This window comes from Aplysia californica, unplaced genomic scaffold (genome assembly GCF_000002075.1).
Source record: "Aplysia californica isolate F4 #8 unplaced genomic scaffold, AplCal3.0 scaffold00278, whole genome shotgun sequence".
Lineage (NCBI taxonomy): Eukaryota > Metazoa > Mollusca > Gastropoda > Aplysiida > Aplysiidae > Aplysia > Aplysia californica.
The window spans coordinates 313025-330790 of record NW_004797548.1 but is presented as its reverse complement, the minus strand read 5'-3'; the positions used below and the strand labels follow the sequence as shown (position 1 = coordinate 330790).

The following is a 17766-nucleotide window of genomic DNA, read 5'->3' as shown; positions in this document are numbered from 1 at the left end:
GGGGGGGGGAGGGGAGGGGGAGACGGACTGCCCTTGAAACAAACACGACTACTCACATTTGATCTGTGTCGCCTTCCAGTCACTGTTTGAGCATCTTATTTGGCAGAACAGGTTAAGGGCTGTGGGAAGTGATCACCCCTGCTGCTCCCCTGCTCTCTTCCAGGTCCCACTAGATTTATCTGATGGTAGTGACGTGCATTTCCAGCTGTTAATCCACTTTGATCTGGCAAACCTCTGTACTGCTCAAAACCATTGTGGGTGAGTGAAAAGCCACATCCTTCCTGAGGGGTCGCCTGCTAACCTAAACCATACGGTTCAGGGACAGAACACAGAGGATCTAGAAGAGCAATACCTCGATAAAAAACACCAGTCCTGCGGCTCAGCGTCTTACAAAGGGACGCAAGACTGTGGGTCAATCAGCCTTACACAAATCCTAATCTCACGGTTTATCTATGTGCTAATGGGATGAATGGCTACAGGACTCGGTAGTCGCTGTCATGGGCGTCTGGTAAGCAAGAGGGACGACACCTGGCGTATGGACTCTGTAAAGACATCCCTTGTCCCTTCCCTGGTAAAGGGCTCTGCCAGGGTGACACTTTTCTTCCCTACCTTAGAAAAATAAAACATAAGTAAAAGTTTAAAAAATCCATAAAGGAAACGGCGCAGGAGCTACGGAGAACGTGCTCCTTTGGCGACGCTTTCTCCAGAATTGTCGACCTGCGTGTTTGCCGACAATCGTCTGAAATCCGACCATCGCGACCCGACCCGCGAGCCGGCCGATGCTATCGCTAGGCCCACCTGTATCAGTCAATGTGCGTAGTGCGAGGCCTGGCCGACTGCCAGCGCCCCCTTTTTCTCCCGTCGGCTTTGTCGGCACTTTCGTTTTCGTGCCGACTGCCGGCGTCGGCGCTTCCGACATAATTGTCAGAATCCGAGTGGAAATGCGAAAAAGGACGACGACCTAAATTATCTACTTTCAGGACTTTCAGTTTCGTGCTTGAGCGGCCATTTTGAATTTCGTTTGTTCACTAATTCAATTGTTCAGATAGTGTGGATTCATTCAAGTCCGACTCACTTGTTCTAATAAAATCTAGATCTAGATATATATAGATCATTATTGACCTCAGTGGAGGATTCATATTCCAATTCTATTGTGTCAAACCCTATCATAGGTTGTTCTGTAATATAATGTTGGTGAAAAGCATTTCATCAGATGCGTGAATTATTTATTTATTTAGAATATCTAGATTAGATCTAGACTCAGCTGAGTCCCTCTGTTCGGAATCGGATACGGACTTCTAGTTCAAGGCCTATTCCTATTCACTTGTTCTACAAGATCTAGATCTAGATCTTGATTTATTTAGATTACTAGATCTATATAGAGGATTCATATTCCAATTCTATAGTGTTATTGTATCAAACCCTATTATAGCAATGTAGATGTAGGCTATCCTTGTTTGTTTTGGAGTGTGGTTTTTTTTTTTTTTTTTTTTCATTTTGGACTTGTGCTGGCCTTTTTACCTGAGGCCTGTTGCAGGTTCTTTTTTGGGGTAGGCCTAGGGTTAGGGTTAGGTCTCTTCTTTATTGTGTTTGTTGGGGTGGTCGCTTGTTACTCGGAAGTCCTTCATGACACCCACAAAAGCTCTTTTATGGGGGGGGGGGGGGGCGCAAAATTTTCAGACAATCTGGTTGAGGCTCACATGCAGGTCTAAAAATTGTTGCTGAGGACTGAGGGGAGGAGAAGAAGAAGGAGAGGAAAGAGAGGAGGTGCCAGAAAAGGATGGGCAGGGAAAAGGAGGAACCAGGGAAAACAGGACAGGATCAAAATGAAAAATGTCTGCATTGGCTATTGGAATTGCCGCAGCAGTGGGAAAAGAGGAAGAGAGCTGGAAAAGCTCGCCTATGACTCTGACCACTTTTTTCTGCAAGGAACCGATGCTAAAACCTTGTCATGTCCTCGGTACAGGTCATATATCAACCCAGTGAGCCCTACTCGTCATGGATTGGCAGCACTTGTTAGGAATGGTATGCAGCACCGGATAAGAGACGTCTCTGTTTGGGACAAGGAGGACAGGGAGCAACAAGCGCTTGAGCTAACAATCCACAATAGGTCATGGGTCATTTTCAGTCTCTATACTGGGAAAACTTGTCAAGGAAGATGACTGGGAGTTTGTCCTTGAGCTGTGTGATCTTGGAGATGTTGTCCTGATCGTTGGGGCCAGAAGCTCGGCCTGGGGCAATCAGGGAAAAGCTTTGGACAGCAAATTGGTTGAAAGTGATCTCCTTACCCTCAACATTTCCATCATAACAGGACTGTCTCAAAGAACTGGTGAACAGGATTCCAATATTGATCTGACCCTGATCAAAACAGCTTTTACTCAATAGAGTTTTCTGGCAGATCATGGTAGCGACCACCTGCCATGCTCAGTTCTTATATCAAAGGGTGGACCAAGACAATCTACACCGTCTTTACAAAAAGCCACAAAGTTGCAAAGCAAAATCTCACCATCTTACTTGCAGGAAACAAACTAGAAAAAGTTGATAACCCGACCTACCTTGGGATCGAGCTGGACAGACAGTTTTCATGCAAAAACCATATCTGGAACCTGAAGACGAAGGCCAACAAGAGACTTAACCTTCTCAGACGACTGGCTAGCACTTCATGGGGAGCGGACAAGGATGCACTCAGACAGCTATATGTTGGCTATGTACGATCTGCCATGGAATATAACCTAACTTTACAGACAATCTGCAGCAAACCAACTCAGAGGTCTCTTGACAAAATTCAAAACCAAGCTGTACGATTTATCTCCGGAGCTTTGAGATCCACTCCAACTGCAGCTTGTGAAATCCACACGAACCTGGAACCCCTGGACTTGCGGAGAGAGGCAGCTGTAGTAGAGATGAGTGAGCGCTACAAAAGACTGGAGAAAAACCACCCAAACAGGAAAATAATTGAACAGAGACGACCAAAGAAACGGATTCATGGAAGATCAATACTTGACACAGCCACTGAACTAGCAGAAAGACACCATCTTCCATGTAACAGAGAAATGCTGAAACCTTTAAGACCAGAACTCCCCCCAAACACTAACATCAAGAACGCCAACATCAAAACCTCCCTCATAAAAGAGACAGTGAAAAAGGAATGTGACCCAGTAGAACTGAAGACAACAGCTCTGAAGACAATTGACTCCTACCCTAGTGATTCAATTCATATTTATACAGACGGGTCAGCCGTCAAGGGAACTATAAACGCAGGCTTTGGGGTAAAAATTGAACATCCTGACAAAACATGTGAAGAGCTATTTGACGCATGTGGTACTTCTTGTACAAATTACGAGGCTGAGGCAATCGCCATTGAAGCAGCAATCCTCCACCTGACCAACATTTTCATAACATATCCAAACAAAATCAAGAACACTATTATCTTCACAGACGGAAAGTCAGTACTCCAAGCTCTGGAAAACATGAATCTCGAAAGCCCAGCCTGCCTATCTGTGGCTCAAACAATCAACACCTTCCTACAGACCTATGCCGTCGACCTGACACTACAGTGGATACCTGGCCACAGCAACATCCCAGGAAACGACAGAGCAGACACCCTTGCCAAGAAGGGAGCATCACAAACACAACCACACAACCCAGTATCACAACAGACAGCCAAGAACATCATCAAATGCAACACCAGGGAACAGTGGCTGAATGGATGGGCAATGGGCAAAACTGGAAGAACTGTATTTGCACACATGACAGCCCCCAACTCTAAAGATGCAATAAATTCCCTGAGTAGAAGAGAACAAGTCACAATATTTCGCCTGCGAACACAACACATACCACTAAACTCCTACCTTAATAGGATCCGCAAGGATACCCCACCCGACTGCCCGTTGTGCGACTGCCAGGATGAAACAGTACCCCACCACCTCTTTAACTGCCCTGCACTTTGTGACCTGCGTAGCACCTACCTACCTGCCTCCCCAGAGATCGGAAACACTCTATACAGCGACAAAGCACAGCTGATTAAAACCTGTCAATTCTTTGCCATATCGACAGACCGAAGGGCTAGAACCCAAATGGCCGCTGGATCGGAAAAGTAAAGTAAAGTATATCAAAGGGTGGAAAGACCGGGAGACAAAAGGTTACGAGGGTGTTTAAGTACAAACCGGACACCTCGGTCTTAGGAGGCCTGAGAAAGAAGGCCTGGAACAGAAGACCCTCAAGATCTAATATTACGCAGCCACCATGGTGGAGCAATGACATTGATTGCCTGTGGACAGAGAAGGGGAATGTTGTTAAGGACTGGCAAATAAAGAGGAAGAACCCCAATGTTACAGAGGAAGAAAGGGAGGCAGCTAAAGAGAAGATGTGGCTGGCTCGAGATAAGTTCAAAGCTCAAGGAGATCTGGCCAAAACGGCAAAGTGGGAAGAGTTTCTACAAAACATTGTAGCTGAGAAGACACTCTCAACGTTCTGGAAACTGCGAAAGAAGATATGTGGACAGGGTCGCTCAAAAACCACCGTGAATGTGAAGGACGAGTCAGGAAAGACACTCCAAACACTCGCCACTGTCATTCCAATACCCAAACCAAACAAAGACCTCACACCCATCCAATTACAGACTAATAGCACTAACGTGCTGTCTGTGCAAACTTATTGAAAAAATGATTCACAGGCGACTCATGTGGTTTCTGGAGACGACGGGCTCGCTGAGCGGTCTCCAGGTTGGATTCAGGAAAACTCAATCCACTCTAGATCACCTGGTCCGCCTAGAGACCTTTATACGCGAGATGTTCGCTGAAGGAGGCCACATGATCGCCTTCTTTTTCAACCTAGAAAAAGCCTTCGACACAACCTGGAAGTACGGCATTGTCCGTGACCTGCACGCACTCGGCATACATGGACACCTCTCTGCCTTCATTGGCAACTTCCTGAAGAACCGTTCCTTCCAGGTTGGTGTCAGATCCTCCATTTCGGACCCCTACCAACAGGAGGAAGGAGTCCCCCAGGGGAGCATCCTTTCTCCTCTCCTATTTGAAATCAAAATAGTTTCCATCGAAAAAACCCTCCAAAACACCATAGACAGCTCGTTATACGGTGACGACTTTTTGATATGCTGACGTTAGAAAAATCCTCATCTGAGATCTATGGAAAGGCAGCTGCAAACAAACTTGAAAAGTGGGCAAACAATAACGGTTTCAAGTTATCCCTGTCAAAGACGGTTGCAGTACACTTCTGCCGAACAGGCAGATGTGTGCTGCAACCAGATTTGACACTATACGGGGAAAGGATTCCCGTCCAGATCCAAGCTCGTTTCCTCGGCGTTATATTCGACAAAAAAAACCTCACATTCATACCACACATCAAAGACCTTCGTGTGAGGTGCCAGAAAGCGCTAAACGCTTTGAAAATTCTATCGCATCCGGAGTGGGGCGGGGACTCAAAACACCTTCTCCACTTGTACATCTCCCTTGTCCGGTTCAGGCTTGACTACGACTGTCAAGTCTACGGATCGGCGGGCTTTCCGCACTTCCCCGGTGGAGAGCCTCCAGGCCGAGGCAAACATACACCATCACTCTCACTCAGAAACACACAACTCCCACACCAACACGCCACTTTGGCCCTGGATTCGGTCTAGAGGGTGGGTGCAGTGGCCTACTGCACTCAATCGGTAGTGACCGGTTCATAGAACCGGTTTTTGGCCAGTCTTAGTTGGAAGGCAAGATTTCTTGCCGTGTGATTGGGAGTATACCTTCAGGGTAGCCCTGACACCAGCTCTGGACTTCCGAGCGGTGTCCCCTTGTTGGACTCGATGGCGGGTGGGGAGCCCTGGAGATGAACAAAAACGTAATATATATGGATATAAAAACAAAAATTTCTCTCCCTACCCCAATTCCCAACAAGTCCCTGTCAGGAGGAGCGGGTGCAAATTCTGACCAGGGCAAACGAAAACGATTGAGAGAGGACGACAATGTCAGTATCTGGGACCTGCCTAGACAAACATCTCTAGGATGGTCACCTTATTTGGTGATCTCCTCAGCCGATGAGTCTCACAAGAAAGTAACTTCTTTAAGCGTCTTTGCCATAGGCAAAGCTTTCAGAGCCTGTGGCATCCCCAGACCAAAGAAACCTCCAGTCTGTGGGAGAGCCACTGGGAAAACCAGAAAAATAATAAACTATATGAAATAAAACCCAAACTAGAAAAGCGAAATCCTTCGGACCTCTCCAGAAGAGACGAAGATATTTTTACTCGATTGCGCATCGGACACACGGCCCTGACCCACAAATACCTCCTACAGGGAGATGAGATGCGACACAGATTTTACCATTAGACACATTTTAACAGAATGTCTAGACTTTGGAGAGATCCGAAGGAAATATTATAAATGCAAGAAATTGCAGGATATTTTTTCCGTCGTTGTTCCCAGCAGAATTTTAAATTTTATAAAGGCCATTGGCCTTTATGGCGAGTTGTAGAGTGAATTTGATATTATTTAAAATTTTTATTGTTACTTAAAAGAGTTGTTTTAAACCACAAATGTATTTACACCGAATTTAAATATTTTAACTTTTTAGCATTTTAAAGTAAATTAGTTAACCAGTCGTGAAGTGAACTTTCGCAAAGGTGAACAACTTGTGTTTCGCGCGCTCATATGACCTTAGCAGTTGCGAGCGCCGTAAAACCTTATACTATACATACATACATATAGACCAAAGAAAGTCTCCCCCCAGGGGTCTGACGACCTCTTGGTGGAGGTTGCCAACGTGGCCGATTCCGTACAGTTACGGAAATATATGTCGTTGGTGGCATCCCTGTAAGTGTTGAGCCTCACAGGAGTCTCAATACTTCCAGGGGTGTTGTAAAGAGCCGTTACCTGGACGGCTGTACAGAGGAAGAAATGGTGCTAGAACTAGAAGGCGTCACCCAAGCTCGTCGTTTCATAGTGCAACGAGATGGGAAAGAGATCCGCACCAACACTTGGATACTGTCTTTCGACTGTCCAAGACCTCCTACCAAACTGGCGATAGAGTACTTGGGACTAGAGGTAAAACCCTATATTCCTAAACCGATGCGCTGTTTTAATTGCCAGCACTTCGGGCACACAAAATTAAGATGCCGGCTAAATGCTGTTTGCCCTCGCTGTGGCAAGGAGGGTCACACAGAGGAATCCTGCACGTCAGTTCCTCGGTGCCCAAATTGCCAACAGGGAGGACATCCAGCATATTCAAAGGAATGTCCCAAGTACTCTCAAGAAAAGGCCATCCTGACCCACCGAGCGAAGTTCGGAGGCACCTTTGCCCAGGCTAAGGCAGCCGTCTGCCGTCTTCTCGATGGGTTTAGAATCAACACAAAAAACCTACGGAGACGCTGCCAAGGCAGGCCCCAGAACCGCTGACAATGAAAATGTAAAATTCCAAACCGTGAAAACACTACGTACGTCCAATAAAAGTTAAAAAACCCAAAAGCGCCATGATAACCAGGAGGAGGACATGGAGCTCTCCCTCCACTCATCCCCTCCAAAATCTCTTTCAACATCTTCACCCCCAAAACCCTCACCATCTCCACCTTCATCCTCACAACCGTCCTCATCCTCACCACCATCTTCATCCTCACCCACGTCCTCACCACGCTCATCTTCATCCCCACCGCCAACTACATCTTCGTCTTCACCACCATCATCACCTCCATCCCATCGCCCTTCATCCAATAAAGCCCCTCCACCCACTCTCCGCACCCGCTCCCCCTCCTCTACCCGCATCCGGGACTCCGGTCCTCCTCCCCCTCCACACTCTCCTTCAAAAAAAGTCAGACTCTCTCTCTTGTCTGAAATCTTTAGAGGGCTCTGACACCTCCGACAACAGAATTTTGAAACTTATAATTAAACTGCATTTTCTACATCAGACTGGAAAAACTATTACAATAGCTTGGCATGATGGCAACGAAGCCGTTGACCAATTTGCCAAAGAATCTCTAAAACTACCTAAAAACAAAAATAATAAAATCCCTTTCTCTAACATGAAACCGAAAGTAAAAGAACACATCACATCCTCCTGGTCCCAAATTTGGAATCAACAAATATACAACAAACTCCTTTACATTCAACCGAAACTTACGCCCAAGAAACCACTATCTCTCCTACGAAGAGAAAAAGTAATTTTTACCAGACTAAAGATAGGACACACGCACGTCACGCACAAACATTTGCTCGAAGGAGAGGAAGCCCCTTTTAAATTTCACAGTTCGGCACATCCTAACGGAATGTGTTGAATTTAATGATGTTCGTAAGAAATATTTTAAATGTAAAGATATTAAGACCCTTTTTGACATCGTAGACCCTAGAAAAATTTTAAGTTATGTACAAGAAATTGGACTATTTAATAGAATATGAAAATATATAGTTATCGTTATCGGTGTATATATACATACACTGAAATTAATGTTGTATATACAAATGTAAATAAGCCTTTTCCATATTTAAAAAAATTTTTATGAATGTTTGTTCGTCTTTGTAGCATAATGAAATTAGTGTGATCGTGTGCAGTTGCAAGCTCCGAAAGACTCTTGCTAAAAACACGTCTGATTTTGTAGCGGTGAAACCTGTTGGCGCTTAAATGACCAAAATTTGTGTCGATAGTACCGTAAAACATCTACCCAATCAATCAATCAGAGCTCAACACCAAAAAATCCAGCACACAACTGCATTTTTAAAACAAACCCAGAAACCATAAACAAATTCCAAAAGAACGAAAAACTCATCAAACCCTTCGGCCTCAGAATCCTTGAGGACCTCAAAAACTTACCCTTTTCCTAACAAGACATCCAACAATTTCTTTTCCCCGACCTCCCTCCGTGGCACCTCACCAAGGCAAAAATAGACTTACAGCTGACCACACACAACAAAGGAAGCACAAACACCAAAACTTTTAAAGTAGAATACAAAAAAACTAATAGATAAATACCCCGGTGCAGAGCTCATCTTCACGGATGGCTCCAAAAAAGACAATAATGCGAGCGCTGCAGCCCTATCTTCACACAGTACACACGAGAGGAGACTCCATCCTGAAGCCTCCATTTTCTCTGGACGCCGTAGAAAATTCTCCTAACAAATCTTTCCTTATCCTTTCTGACTCTCTGTCTTGCATCACCTCACTCACAAACTACACACTCCTACACCCAAAAATAGTTAGGCTACAACAGAAAATTCACACCATATCTGAAACAGGAAAAAATATCATGTTCGCATGGATACCTAGCCATGTGGGCATCCGAGGAAACGAGCAGGTAGACGACCTGGCGAAGAAAGCCTCATCCCTTCTTTTGGGATCAACGAACAACACTCTCCCACAGACTGACTTTAATAATAAAGTCAAAAAGTACACCTCCAGTCTGAGGGAGAACCACTGGAAAAAGCAAAAAAATAACAAACTCAATGCAAATGTTCCAGGTCCCAATTTTTTCCTTCTTGTTTGTTGTCTGTTTTCCCCGCTAGGTCGTTTTCCGTTGTGATCAGTCCGTTTGTGTCTCCTTTTATTTTCTTGAGCAATATTAATATCCACCGCCGGCCTGCTAAGCCTGTCGTAGTTTCACCCAAGCCCCGTTGGCCTGCAATGTTTCAGGGTGACCCGGGTCGGCCTTCTCGGCTAGCGTAACGCCTCAGTGACATAAAGCTAGCATCTGCGTTTGTTGCCATTTTTTGGTTCCAAAGTTGCCACAAAAAGTGGCAAAAGTTGCCAAAAATAGTTGCCATTAATTTTTAAGCTTTCAACTCTCTGACAACGTAATAGTAATAGCAATATGTTGATAGAGGTAACAATCTAAAGCACTAGAATTTCTTGTGCTCTGTTTGAAGCATCCAGAATATCATTCATAATTTGTATTTGTAGTCATCCACTGGGTAAAAACGTGAATAATAAAGATTTCACAATAGAATGAAGTCAAAATTAGAACAACACGGATAAATAGCCCAAAAAATTAACAAATAAGGGCGCGTGTCCACCTATTTGAAGATTGTCTGTTTTAAACCCTAAATGTGTGTAATTTAAGAGAAAGTAGGCCTACAGGATATTACAGGATGATTATGGAATCACACACAAGGGGCCTGCCAGTGTCAGTGTTTGGTTTTGGTAGAGACGCGCTCTAACATAACACATTTATATTTTTAAAAGAGTAGGAATAGCATTAAATTAAATGACATTACGCTGTATAAACACACACACAAAAAGAACCTGACAAATCATCAGAACTATTTTTAGAAAAATTGACACACCAACAAATTAAAACACTAAAAAGAGGGGAAAATAAAAGACAGCAGACAGCAATATAAATAGTATGTAATGTACTTATATTCTTCGCTTGAAAATAGATACACACGGACATCTTAAAACTTATCAAGATACGTGTCTAATGTGTTATGAAGTAGCTTTGTTGTTTTGTCTTTTTTGAAAACTGCAAAAATCACGACCGCGATTCCCGGGTCACGGCCGCAACAAACGCATATGCTAGATAAAGTCACACTGTACTTCACCCAGACCCAGCTATCCCCTACTTTGTCCTGTTTCCATCTCCCACGGTGTGGACGAGGGTTTGGACTTCAAGACACATTTATACAGATGGTTCAGTGAAAAGAGATATTCAGCGAAGTGGATGGGGATTTGTTGCATTCGCCAACAATAAAATCAACCACAGTGCGTCTGGAGCCTGCAGACGGCTACATCAAGTATGCGAATGGAAATTGAAGCCTTCACGAAAGCACTTGAATGGATGACCCAAGATCGCCCCTACACAACCCATGCTGTTCTCATCACTGATTCCGTGTGTACCCTCAGAGGGATGGAAAAAGGTTTCCTGAGAACAGAATGGATTCAAGTCATCGAAGCAACGCCCATACGATCGCTCACATGGATTTTCTGCCCTAGCCATGCAGGCGTTAAGGGAAATGAAAAGGTGGACAGACTGGCTGGCTCCATCTCAGTTGACAGCACGTTTCAACCAGACAGGCGAGATCCTGAAATGTCTCTCTCGCCAGCTGATTGAGGAGGAAGATAGGGAGGCAGAGGCCAGTACTGCTGTGGAAAGGATGATGCTTTTGGGAATACAAAAAGGAAGCGGAAAATCTGGCCTCCTTGCAGGAAAGAACAGAAGAACGTTCAACCAGATATGCACTGGCACAATCAGTGGAAAGACCCTCTGGGACATTTTGGAGAGAGCAATGGAGCATCAATGGACATGTCCGGAATGCTGGGATGTTGCTTCCTGAAACAATAACAATAACAACAATTTGGCCCTTGATGTATGTGTTGAATCTTCTTCATGGCTTCAAGTGTTAAAAGTTTGGCCGTAGCCTGTCGTAATGCTGAGATGCACCTTTGTCCTTGTTGGGGCGAGACTGGGCATCCTGAAATAGGCCAGTAAAAATTGACACCAAACCCGGACATGAAAGATAACAACCAGTTTTTTGCGCCAACTTGAACTTTGAGCTGTTAAGTACTACCCAAAAAAATGCAACCAAAATCGCCCTTGGGGAACAGGCTTAATTTTAACCTAATAAAAGTCAAAAAGGTCAATTTTCGAATTTGTTAAAAGATGTCATATGTGTTCAGTATGAAAGAGATAATCAAATGAAACATAAATATACTTCTACTTTTAAAGTTGACTCAATAGTTATCATTTAATTAGCATTTAAAGAGAATCAAAGGTCAAGGTCATTTTAAAAAAATAACTCAAATGTGCTCGTGTTTGGTATCAAATTCAACGTCTCAACAAGAAAAACACAGAATTAATGTTGTTTATGCAATTAACTTACATTTAAGTTACCTATTGGTGGTAAACACATGACTGAATAATAATGTTAAACTTTTAAAAACAAAAAAGATATGGTGTGGTTATATAAACCTCGAAAAAATAAATCCATGTTTGGGCATAGCATGCAGCTCGGCTTTTGTATGCCAAGCTTTATGAAAATTCGTTGGTAAACATGGGAAGATAAGTAAAAATAGTTATGTGAGGGCGAAATAAGACCTTTTCGTGATTTCACATTTGGAACTCCCCCATTCCATTTCTAACCGATTGTTTTGAGTTATGGCCATAAGTGTATGACTTTTGTTATGTATGAGTTTTTTTCTTCTAGATTGGTTGCTCTGAAGAGCTATAGAGTCCTTCATATTCTTGTTACGACCTAGTTCGGGAACTTAAGAAGAAGTCTGTTTGCGTAGATTTGTAGAGAGCTGGTCCCCTTCCACTCCATTTGCGTCGTGGGCCAGGCACTCAATGTGTAAACTAGGAGATACTGAGCTCGGCAGTTCTTTCCCTAGATCCAATTTAAATTGTATCTGTTTCTGAAGCATTTTCATACTGTCCTTTGCAATGACAATGTATACTGCAAGGGATGTTGTACTTGCAGCAAGTACAGGATTTGCATAGTTGAGTGCTACTATTACATGAACAGCGGATTTCACGTAGCAGTTCATCTGGGGCCGGAGCATTGTCAGTTATCACTGGACTCACAATGTTGTCACTCACTATAAAGCTGTAATCAACAAAGTCATAGACAGTGCGCAGATTAAGCCATGCACTAACCTGGTGATGCACTCTAAGGGCATGGGACTGTGCGGCTCTCTCTGCAGGAGCCATCCGTTCAAGTGGCTCGTACTTTGGGGAGATGAATTGTTGATATCGAAGATCAGTAAGGCTCAGGTTTTGCATTCCACTGCAGTAAAGGAATGACAAGAACTTGACTCCTATGTCTGTGATGTCAGTTACGTCGGCATCTGTTTGTCCAAAAATAGTGGTCTTCTGATGCCAATGCTCGGACTTTTGCAACTGCTTGAAAGCCTTTAGCTTATCAATGCCTAAGACAGCAGGCGCTGTGTCACATCCTGACACGGCATTTGCAACCAGGATGCAACAGCACATGTACTCACCTATGGTCATTTTAGCTGCTTGAATAGAAATTATTTGGACGTTACTTCGCTTCAGATGTAGACTTTCATGTCCTTGTTCACATCATACAGAAGCATTACCAGTATATCTGTATCATTAGCCAAGACAACCACGGGTAAACTTTCAGCTACAAACTGTAACACTTTGCTCTCAATGGGTTTGTCCACATCCCCTTCTTCTTTGGCATGAGCAACTCAAATGTCCTCTTTTTCTAATGATGTCACAAAGAGTCGCACCAATGTTTGTTTATTCTGAAGATGGGTAAGGAACGAATCTTTGTCAGTCTACAGATTTGTGGTGTGAAGAAGATCAATGACTGAATGTGGTGTGTACGCAGTTTTCCTTCTCTTTTGCTCAGGTGCTTTGATAGTTATCATTTCATAGCTGTCAAAGACGATACAAAGTTCAATATCTGGTGTCCTGTTGTGGAGCAAACAGTTGACGAATAGCTGACACAATGTTTCCACTGTTCCAACCTTTATCCAGTTTAGACAATGAAGCATGTGGATGTGCCTCATTCATGCACACTTTCTTAGTGTGCAAATTTGGATTATTGTGTTACTTTTTCTTAGCATAGCATGCATCATCATCTCATTTTCTTAAAGAATTCCTTTCAAAGATGAAAATATTTTGTTTTGTGGAAAAATGTATAGCTACATTATCATGGAAATGGCAAATCAAAGAGAAACAAATGGAAAGATTATTTTCTGGAGCCAAAATCTAAAAAACTATTCATACCATCTCTATTAAATAGTTACATGTTTGTAACCAGCACACACAAAAAAAAAACACAACTGCGCCAGCTTTTCTTTAAGTTGTCTACATTAATTTCGTTACTTTTAGATGACTAAGTACAGTCGAACCTGTGTAAGACGGAATCGCTAGGGAGCCAGAAAAAAATTATGTCTTAGACAGGGGAATTTAGGGGGAGATGAAGGGGGTTTTCAGAGGCCCAGCCGGTGGGATCAAGGATCGCTTGTCCGATCGGCGAACTGTGGTCAAAACTTCACACCTTTCAATTGTTATCCTGTCTGATAATGACATGCGTCAGTCTTACTTGTCCAATTACCACCAGTGCTTGCCTTTCATAGGACCACTGTTTGACCTATTAAAAACAGAAACGTTTGAACATCTCCTTTGCTTCCACCTTTAGCCCCACCGACCGATCGGTGTAACAAGCTCAGTCAACCAATGCCACCCCTCACTGCCATCTTGTAACAACGATTCGAGGAGCTCTTTTCACGGCTGGCCGTACAATCAGAGTGGCAGGCCTTGGTCGATCTAATTTCACACTTCTGGCTACCCAGGAACGTTCTTCGTAGTGGTTCGCTGCTTAAGCACTTTCACGGGCAGTTGTGAGATTTCCCACCTACACTACCCTGACCATCTGCATCGCTCAGGGCTCACATGATGGGGTAACATCTACCCCCAAATTGCACCCCTACTCCCCTTCCTGGCCCTGTGGCGTGGCAGTGGCGTTAAATTTAAATCTTGAGCCGGCGAAATAAAACTTGCCAGTTTTGTTTCAAATCAGGGCTGAGGTGACAAAGCATTTTCCGTCTTAGGTGAAATCCTCGTAAGGGAGAGAATGTTTCTTTCCGTTTCTGCGTTGGACAGGTTTCCGTTTTATACAGTTAATTTAAGAGGAATATATCAAAGGTTTGACTGTAATGAAAATAGTCAAAAGTAAAAAATTTTGTTTTTAAAAAAATCATGGAAATTATTTTTTTTTTCAACATTTTATTTAAAATTGCATGGTGCATTTAGCCTAGATATTTCTTTGCATTAGCTTTTATGGGTTTTTTTTGAGTTTTTACCCCTTAACTTACAGTAATGAAATAAACCTTTTGGGGAAATGAAAAAAAAAATCCACAAAATCTTTTTTAGAATTATAATTTGCTCACACCACGTAATTGTCAAGGGAGGTTTCTTAAAATCCTAGAAACATTGTCTGACCCCAAATATTTGTGTGTGGTCTTGAGCTGTGTAAAAAAAAAGACCTAACAGAACATTGAGCCCTCAGTATTCATTGAATGTTCTCCCTTTTATTGTGTGTGTTTGACCTACCCAGTGACACAAACACAGAGTGGACATGGTCAAGGTCTATCAAGTCAAGTGGCCGGTGACCCTGGAGCGACAGCATCAGGTGGCACAACGGTGTCAAAACGCTACTCGTCCCAACGACAGCAGGCCATGAGCAAGGGGAGCTTTACTGGACCACCACCTGTAGACTCTGGGGCAAAGTTGTACAACCCAGGTATTTTTTTCTTTGTGCTTCACAGACTGTCTTTTGGTTTTCCTCCCACCAATTCCTACAGCCTACCCCTCTCGTCTTGTTGCATGGGTATGATATTTCTTTTTTTGCATATATATATATATATATATGTAATATATTATATACGCTGAGGGGTTGTAAAATACATTTTTTTGATTTACGTGGATTTTTTCTCTTGGCAATGGTAATATTTTTTGTTTCGAGTACGGTGGAGCAAGAATTAAGTTGGGTATCTGAACATAATTTAAAAAAACAACTAAAAATGAGCAAATACTTTGCAGATATATGGATGTCCCAAAAGCATTGGGGATCGAGAGATGTGCTTGACACATCCTTTGTTGTTTGTGTTGTTTTTTTGTTTTGGTAAGTGTTTTACAGCGCTCTCAACTCATAAAGGTCATATGAGCATGCTGAACACATTAAACATTTTCAGGGTACTCTCGTAGTCTAGAGGTTCAGGTGTCTGCCTCTCATTGTGTAGATCACAGGTTTGAATCTGGATAACGACGGAAAATTTTCTTCTCTAAAATTATCTTTCACATCTTTTCCTGCTCTCTAACAATGTTCTGTCGTATGCTTTCCTCTTGACTTTTTGCCCCCTCGCAGGCCTTCTTATTTGTCCTGTCTTCCTACAGTACACACCAGAGGAGACTCCATCCTGAAGCCTCCATTTTCTCTGTGGAGGCCACTGCCATTGACATGGCACTGGACTCCGTAGAGTACTCTCCAAACAAATCTTTCCTTATCCTTTCTGACTCTCTGTCTTGCATCACCTCACTCACAAACTACACACTCTTACATCCAAAAGTAGTTAGGCTACAACAGAAAATTCATACACTATCCGAAACAGGAAAAGACATCATGTTCGCATGGATACCTAGCCATGCGGGCATCCGAGGAAACAAGCAGGTAGACGACCTGGCGAAGAAAGCCTCATCCCTTCTGCTGGGATCAACGACAAACACTCTCCCTCAGACTGACTTTAGAAATAAAGTCAAAAAGTACACCTCCAGTCTGTGGGAAAACCACTGGGAAAAGCAGAAAAACAATAAACTATATGTTATAAAACCCAAACTGGAACAGCGAAATCCTTCGGACCTCTCCAGAAGAGACGAAGTCATTTTTAATCGATTGCGCACCGCAAACACGGCCCTGACCCACAAATACCTCCTACAGGGAGATGAGAAGCCGTATCCGACACAGATTTTACCATTAGACACATCTTAACCGAATGTCTAGACTTTGCAGAGATCCAAAGGAAATATTATAAATGCAAGAAATTGCAAGACATTTTTTCCGTCGTTGGTCCCAGCAAAATTTTGAATTTTATGAAGGCCATTGGCCTTTATGGCAAATTGTAAAGTGAAATCGTACTATTTAAAATTGTTATTGTTACTTATAAGAGTTGTTTTAAATCGCAAATATATTTACACTGAATTTTAATATTTTAGCCTTTTAAAGTCTAATAGTTAACCAATCGTGCAGTGAACTTTTGAACAACTTGTGTTTCGCACGCTCATATGACCGTACGCAGTTGCGAGCGCCGTAAAACCCTATACTATACCGATACTTGTCCTGGTTTTCTCAGGACAAGCCGTTTTTTCACCGATTTCGAGGCCTTGTCCCGGTGTCTTGTTTTTGCTACGCTTCTTCCCGGTTTCTGTCGATCTCAAGACGGCTGCAAAATTATCCCGTAATTATTTCGTTTCTGTGCGGGGATTGAGCATAGTTTTTATTTCGCCTAAAAAATCAATAAACCCTGCTTCCTGTTGAGTTGCCCGAAGAGTACGGATAGCCTACTTGGGACAAATTTTGACCTTCCACGCTATTCTTATGTGGCGACACGGTGTTTTTCGATTCGGCCTTGACTTTTTTGGGGGGTCTTTTTCAATTCGGCATCAATATTGTTTCTTTATCTGACTTTCTATCTTAACTTCATACAGCATAGTATCTTTGTGATTTGGACCGCATGCGACGCATCAACAACCAGCTTTCCTAAGATATAGAATAAGATCTAGACCTAGATTATTTCTGCTAATTTCTTGATTATTTTCGACATTTTTTTTAAAGAAGGATTGTTATCCATAATGAAGCGTGCTGCCAGTGGATATACCGGTAATGAAAAGAAGAAAGCGTCCAAGACAAGTGAATTAAGTGGCAATCTTTTTGTTTCGTTTTGTGCTTTCCCTTTTTTTGGATCAAATGTCCCGGTTTTTGGCTCTAGGAGTCCCTAATTCAGGAAAAGTGAAAAATCTCGAAGGTCTCGTGTGCAAGTTGCGCATGTCAAAGATCACTTGGTGGTCCCAAACTGCATGAATAGTCTTTGGCTGCCACCCGGAAAAAATTTAAAACGCTGTGCTTGTGAGTCACTGACAGCAGCTCGGGCTCATCCCTTTAGGGCGACTTCGACATTGAATTACTTTTCGGCAAATGCTGAAAATAGGTATCTTTTATGGGGATTTTATTCATAAGATGAACTATCAAAATAGGTTCAGTTCTTTTGATGTAATGACTAGTTAAGTGAGGTTTTTGTCTTTTCTAGATTTAGTAC

The 17766-nt window shown here is 42.9% G+C and overlaps 1 protein-coding gene across 2 annotated transcripts in view; it reads left to right on the top strand.

Annotated features, from left to right (window-relative positions):
- Positions 1-17766, top strand: part of LOC101854262 (serine/arginine repetitive matrix protein 1) — a 149298-nt gene that overhangs the window by 92843 nt on the left and 38689 nt on the right. For both annotated transcript variants that reach the window (XM_005101304.3, XM_005101303.3), the window contains exon 9: positions 15012-15197. In XM_005101304.3, the coding sequence (XP_005101361.1) occupies positions 15012-15197 (186 nt within the window). The remainder of the gene's footprint in view (positions 1-15011; positions 15198-17766) is intronic.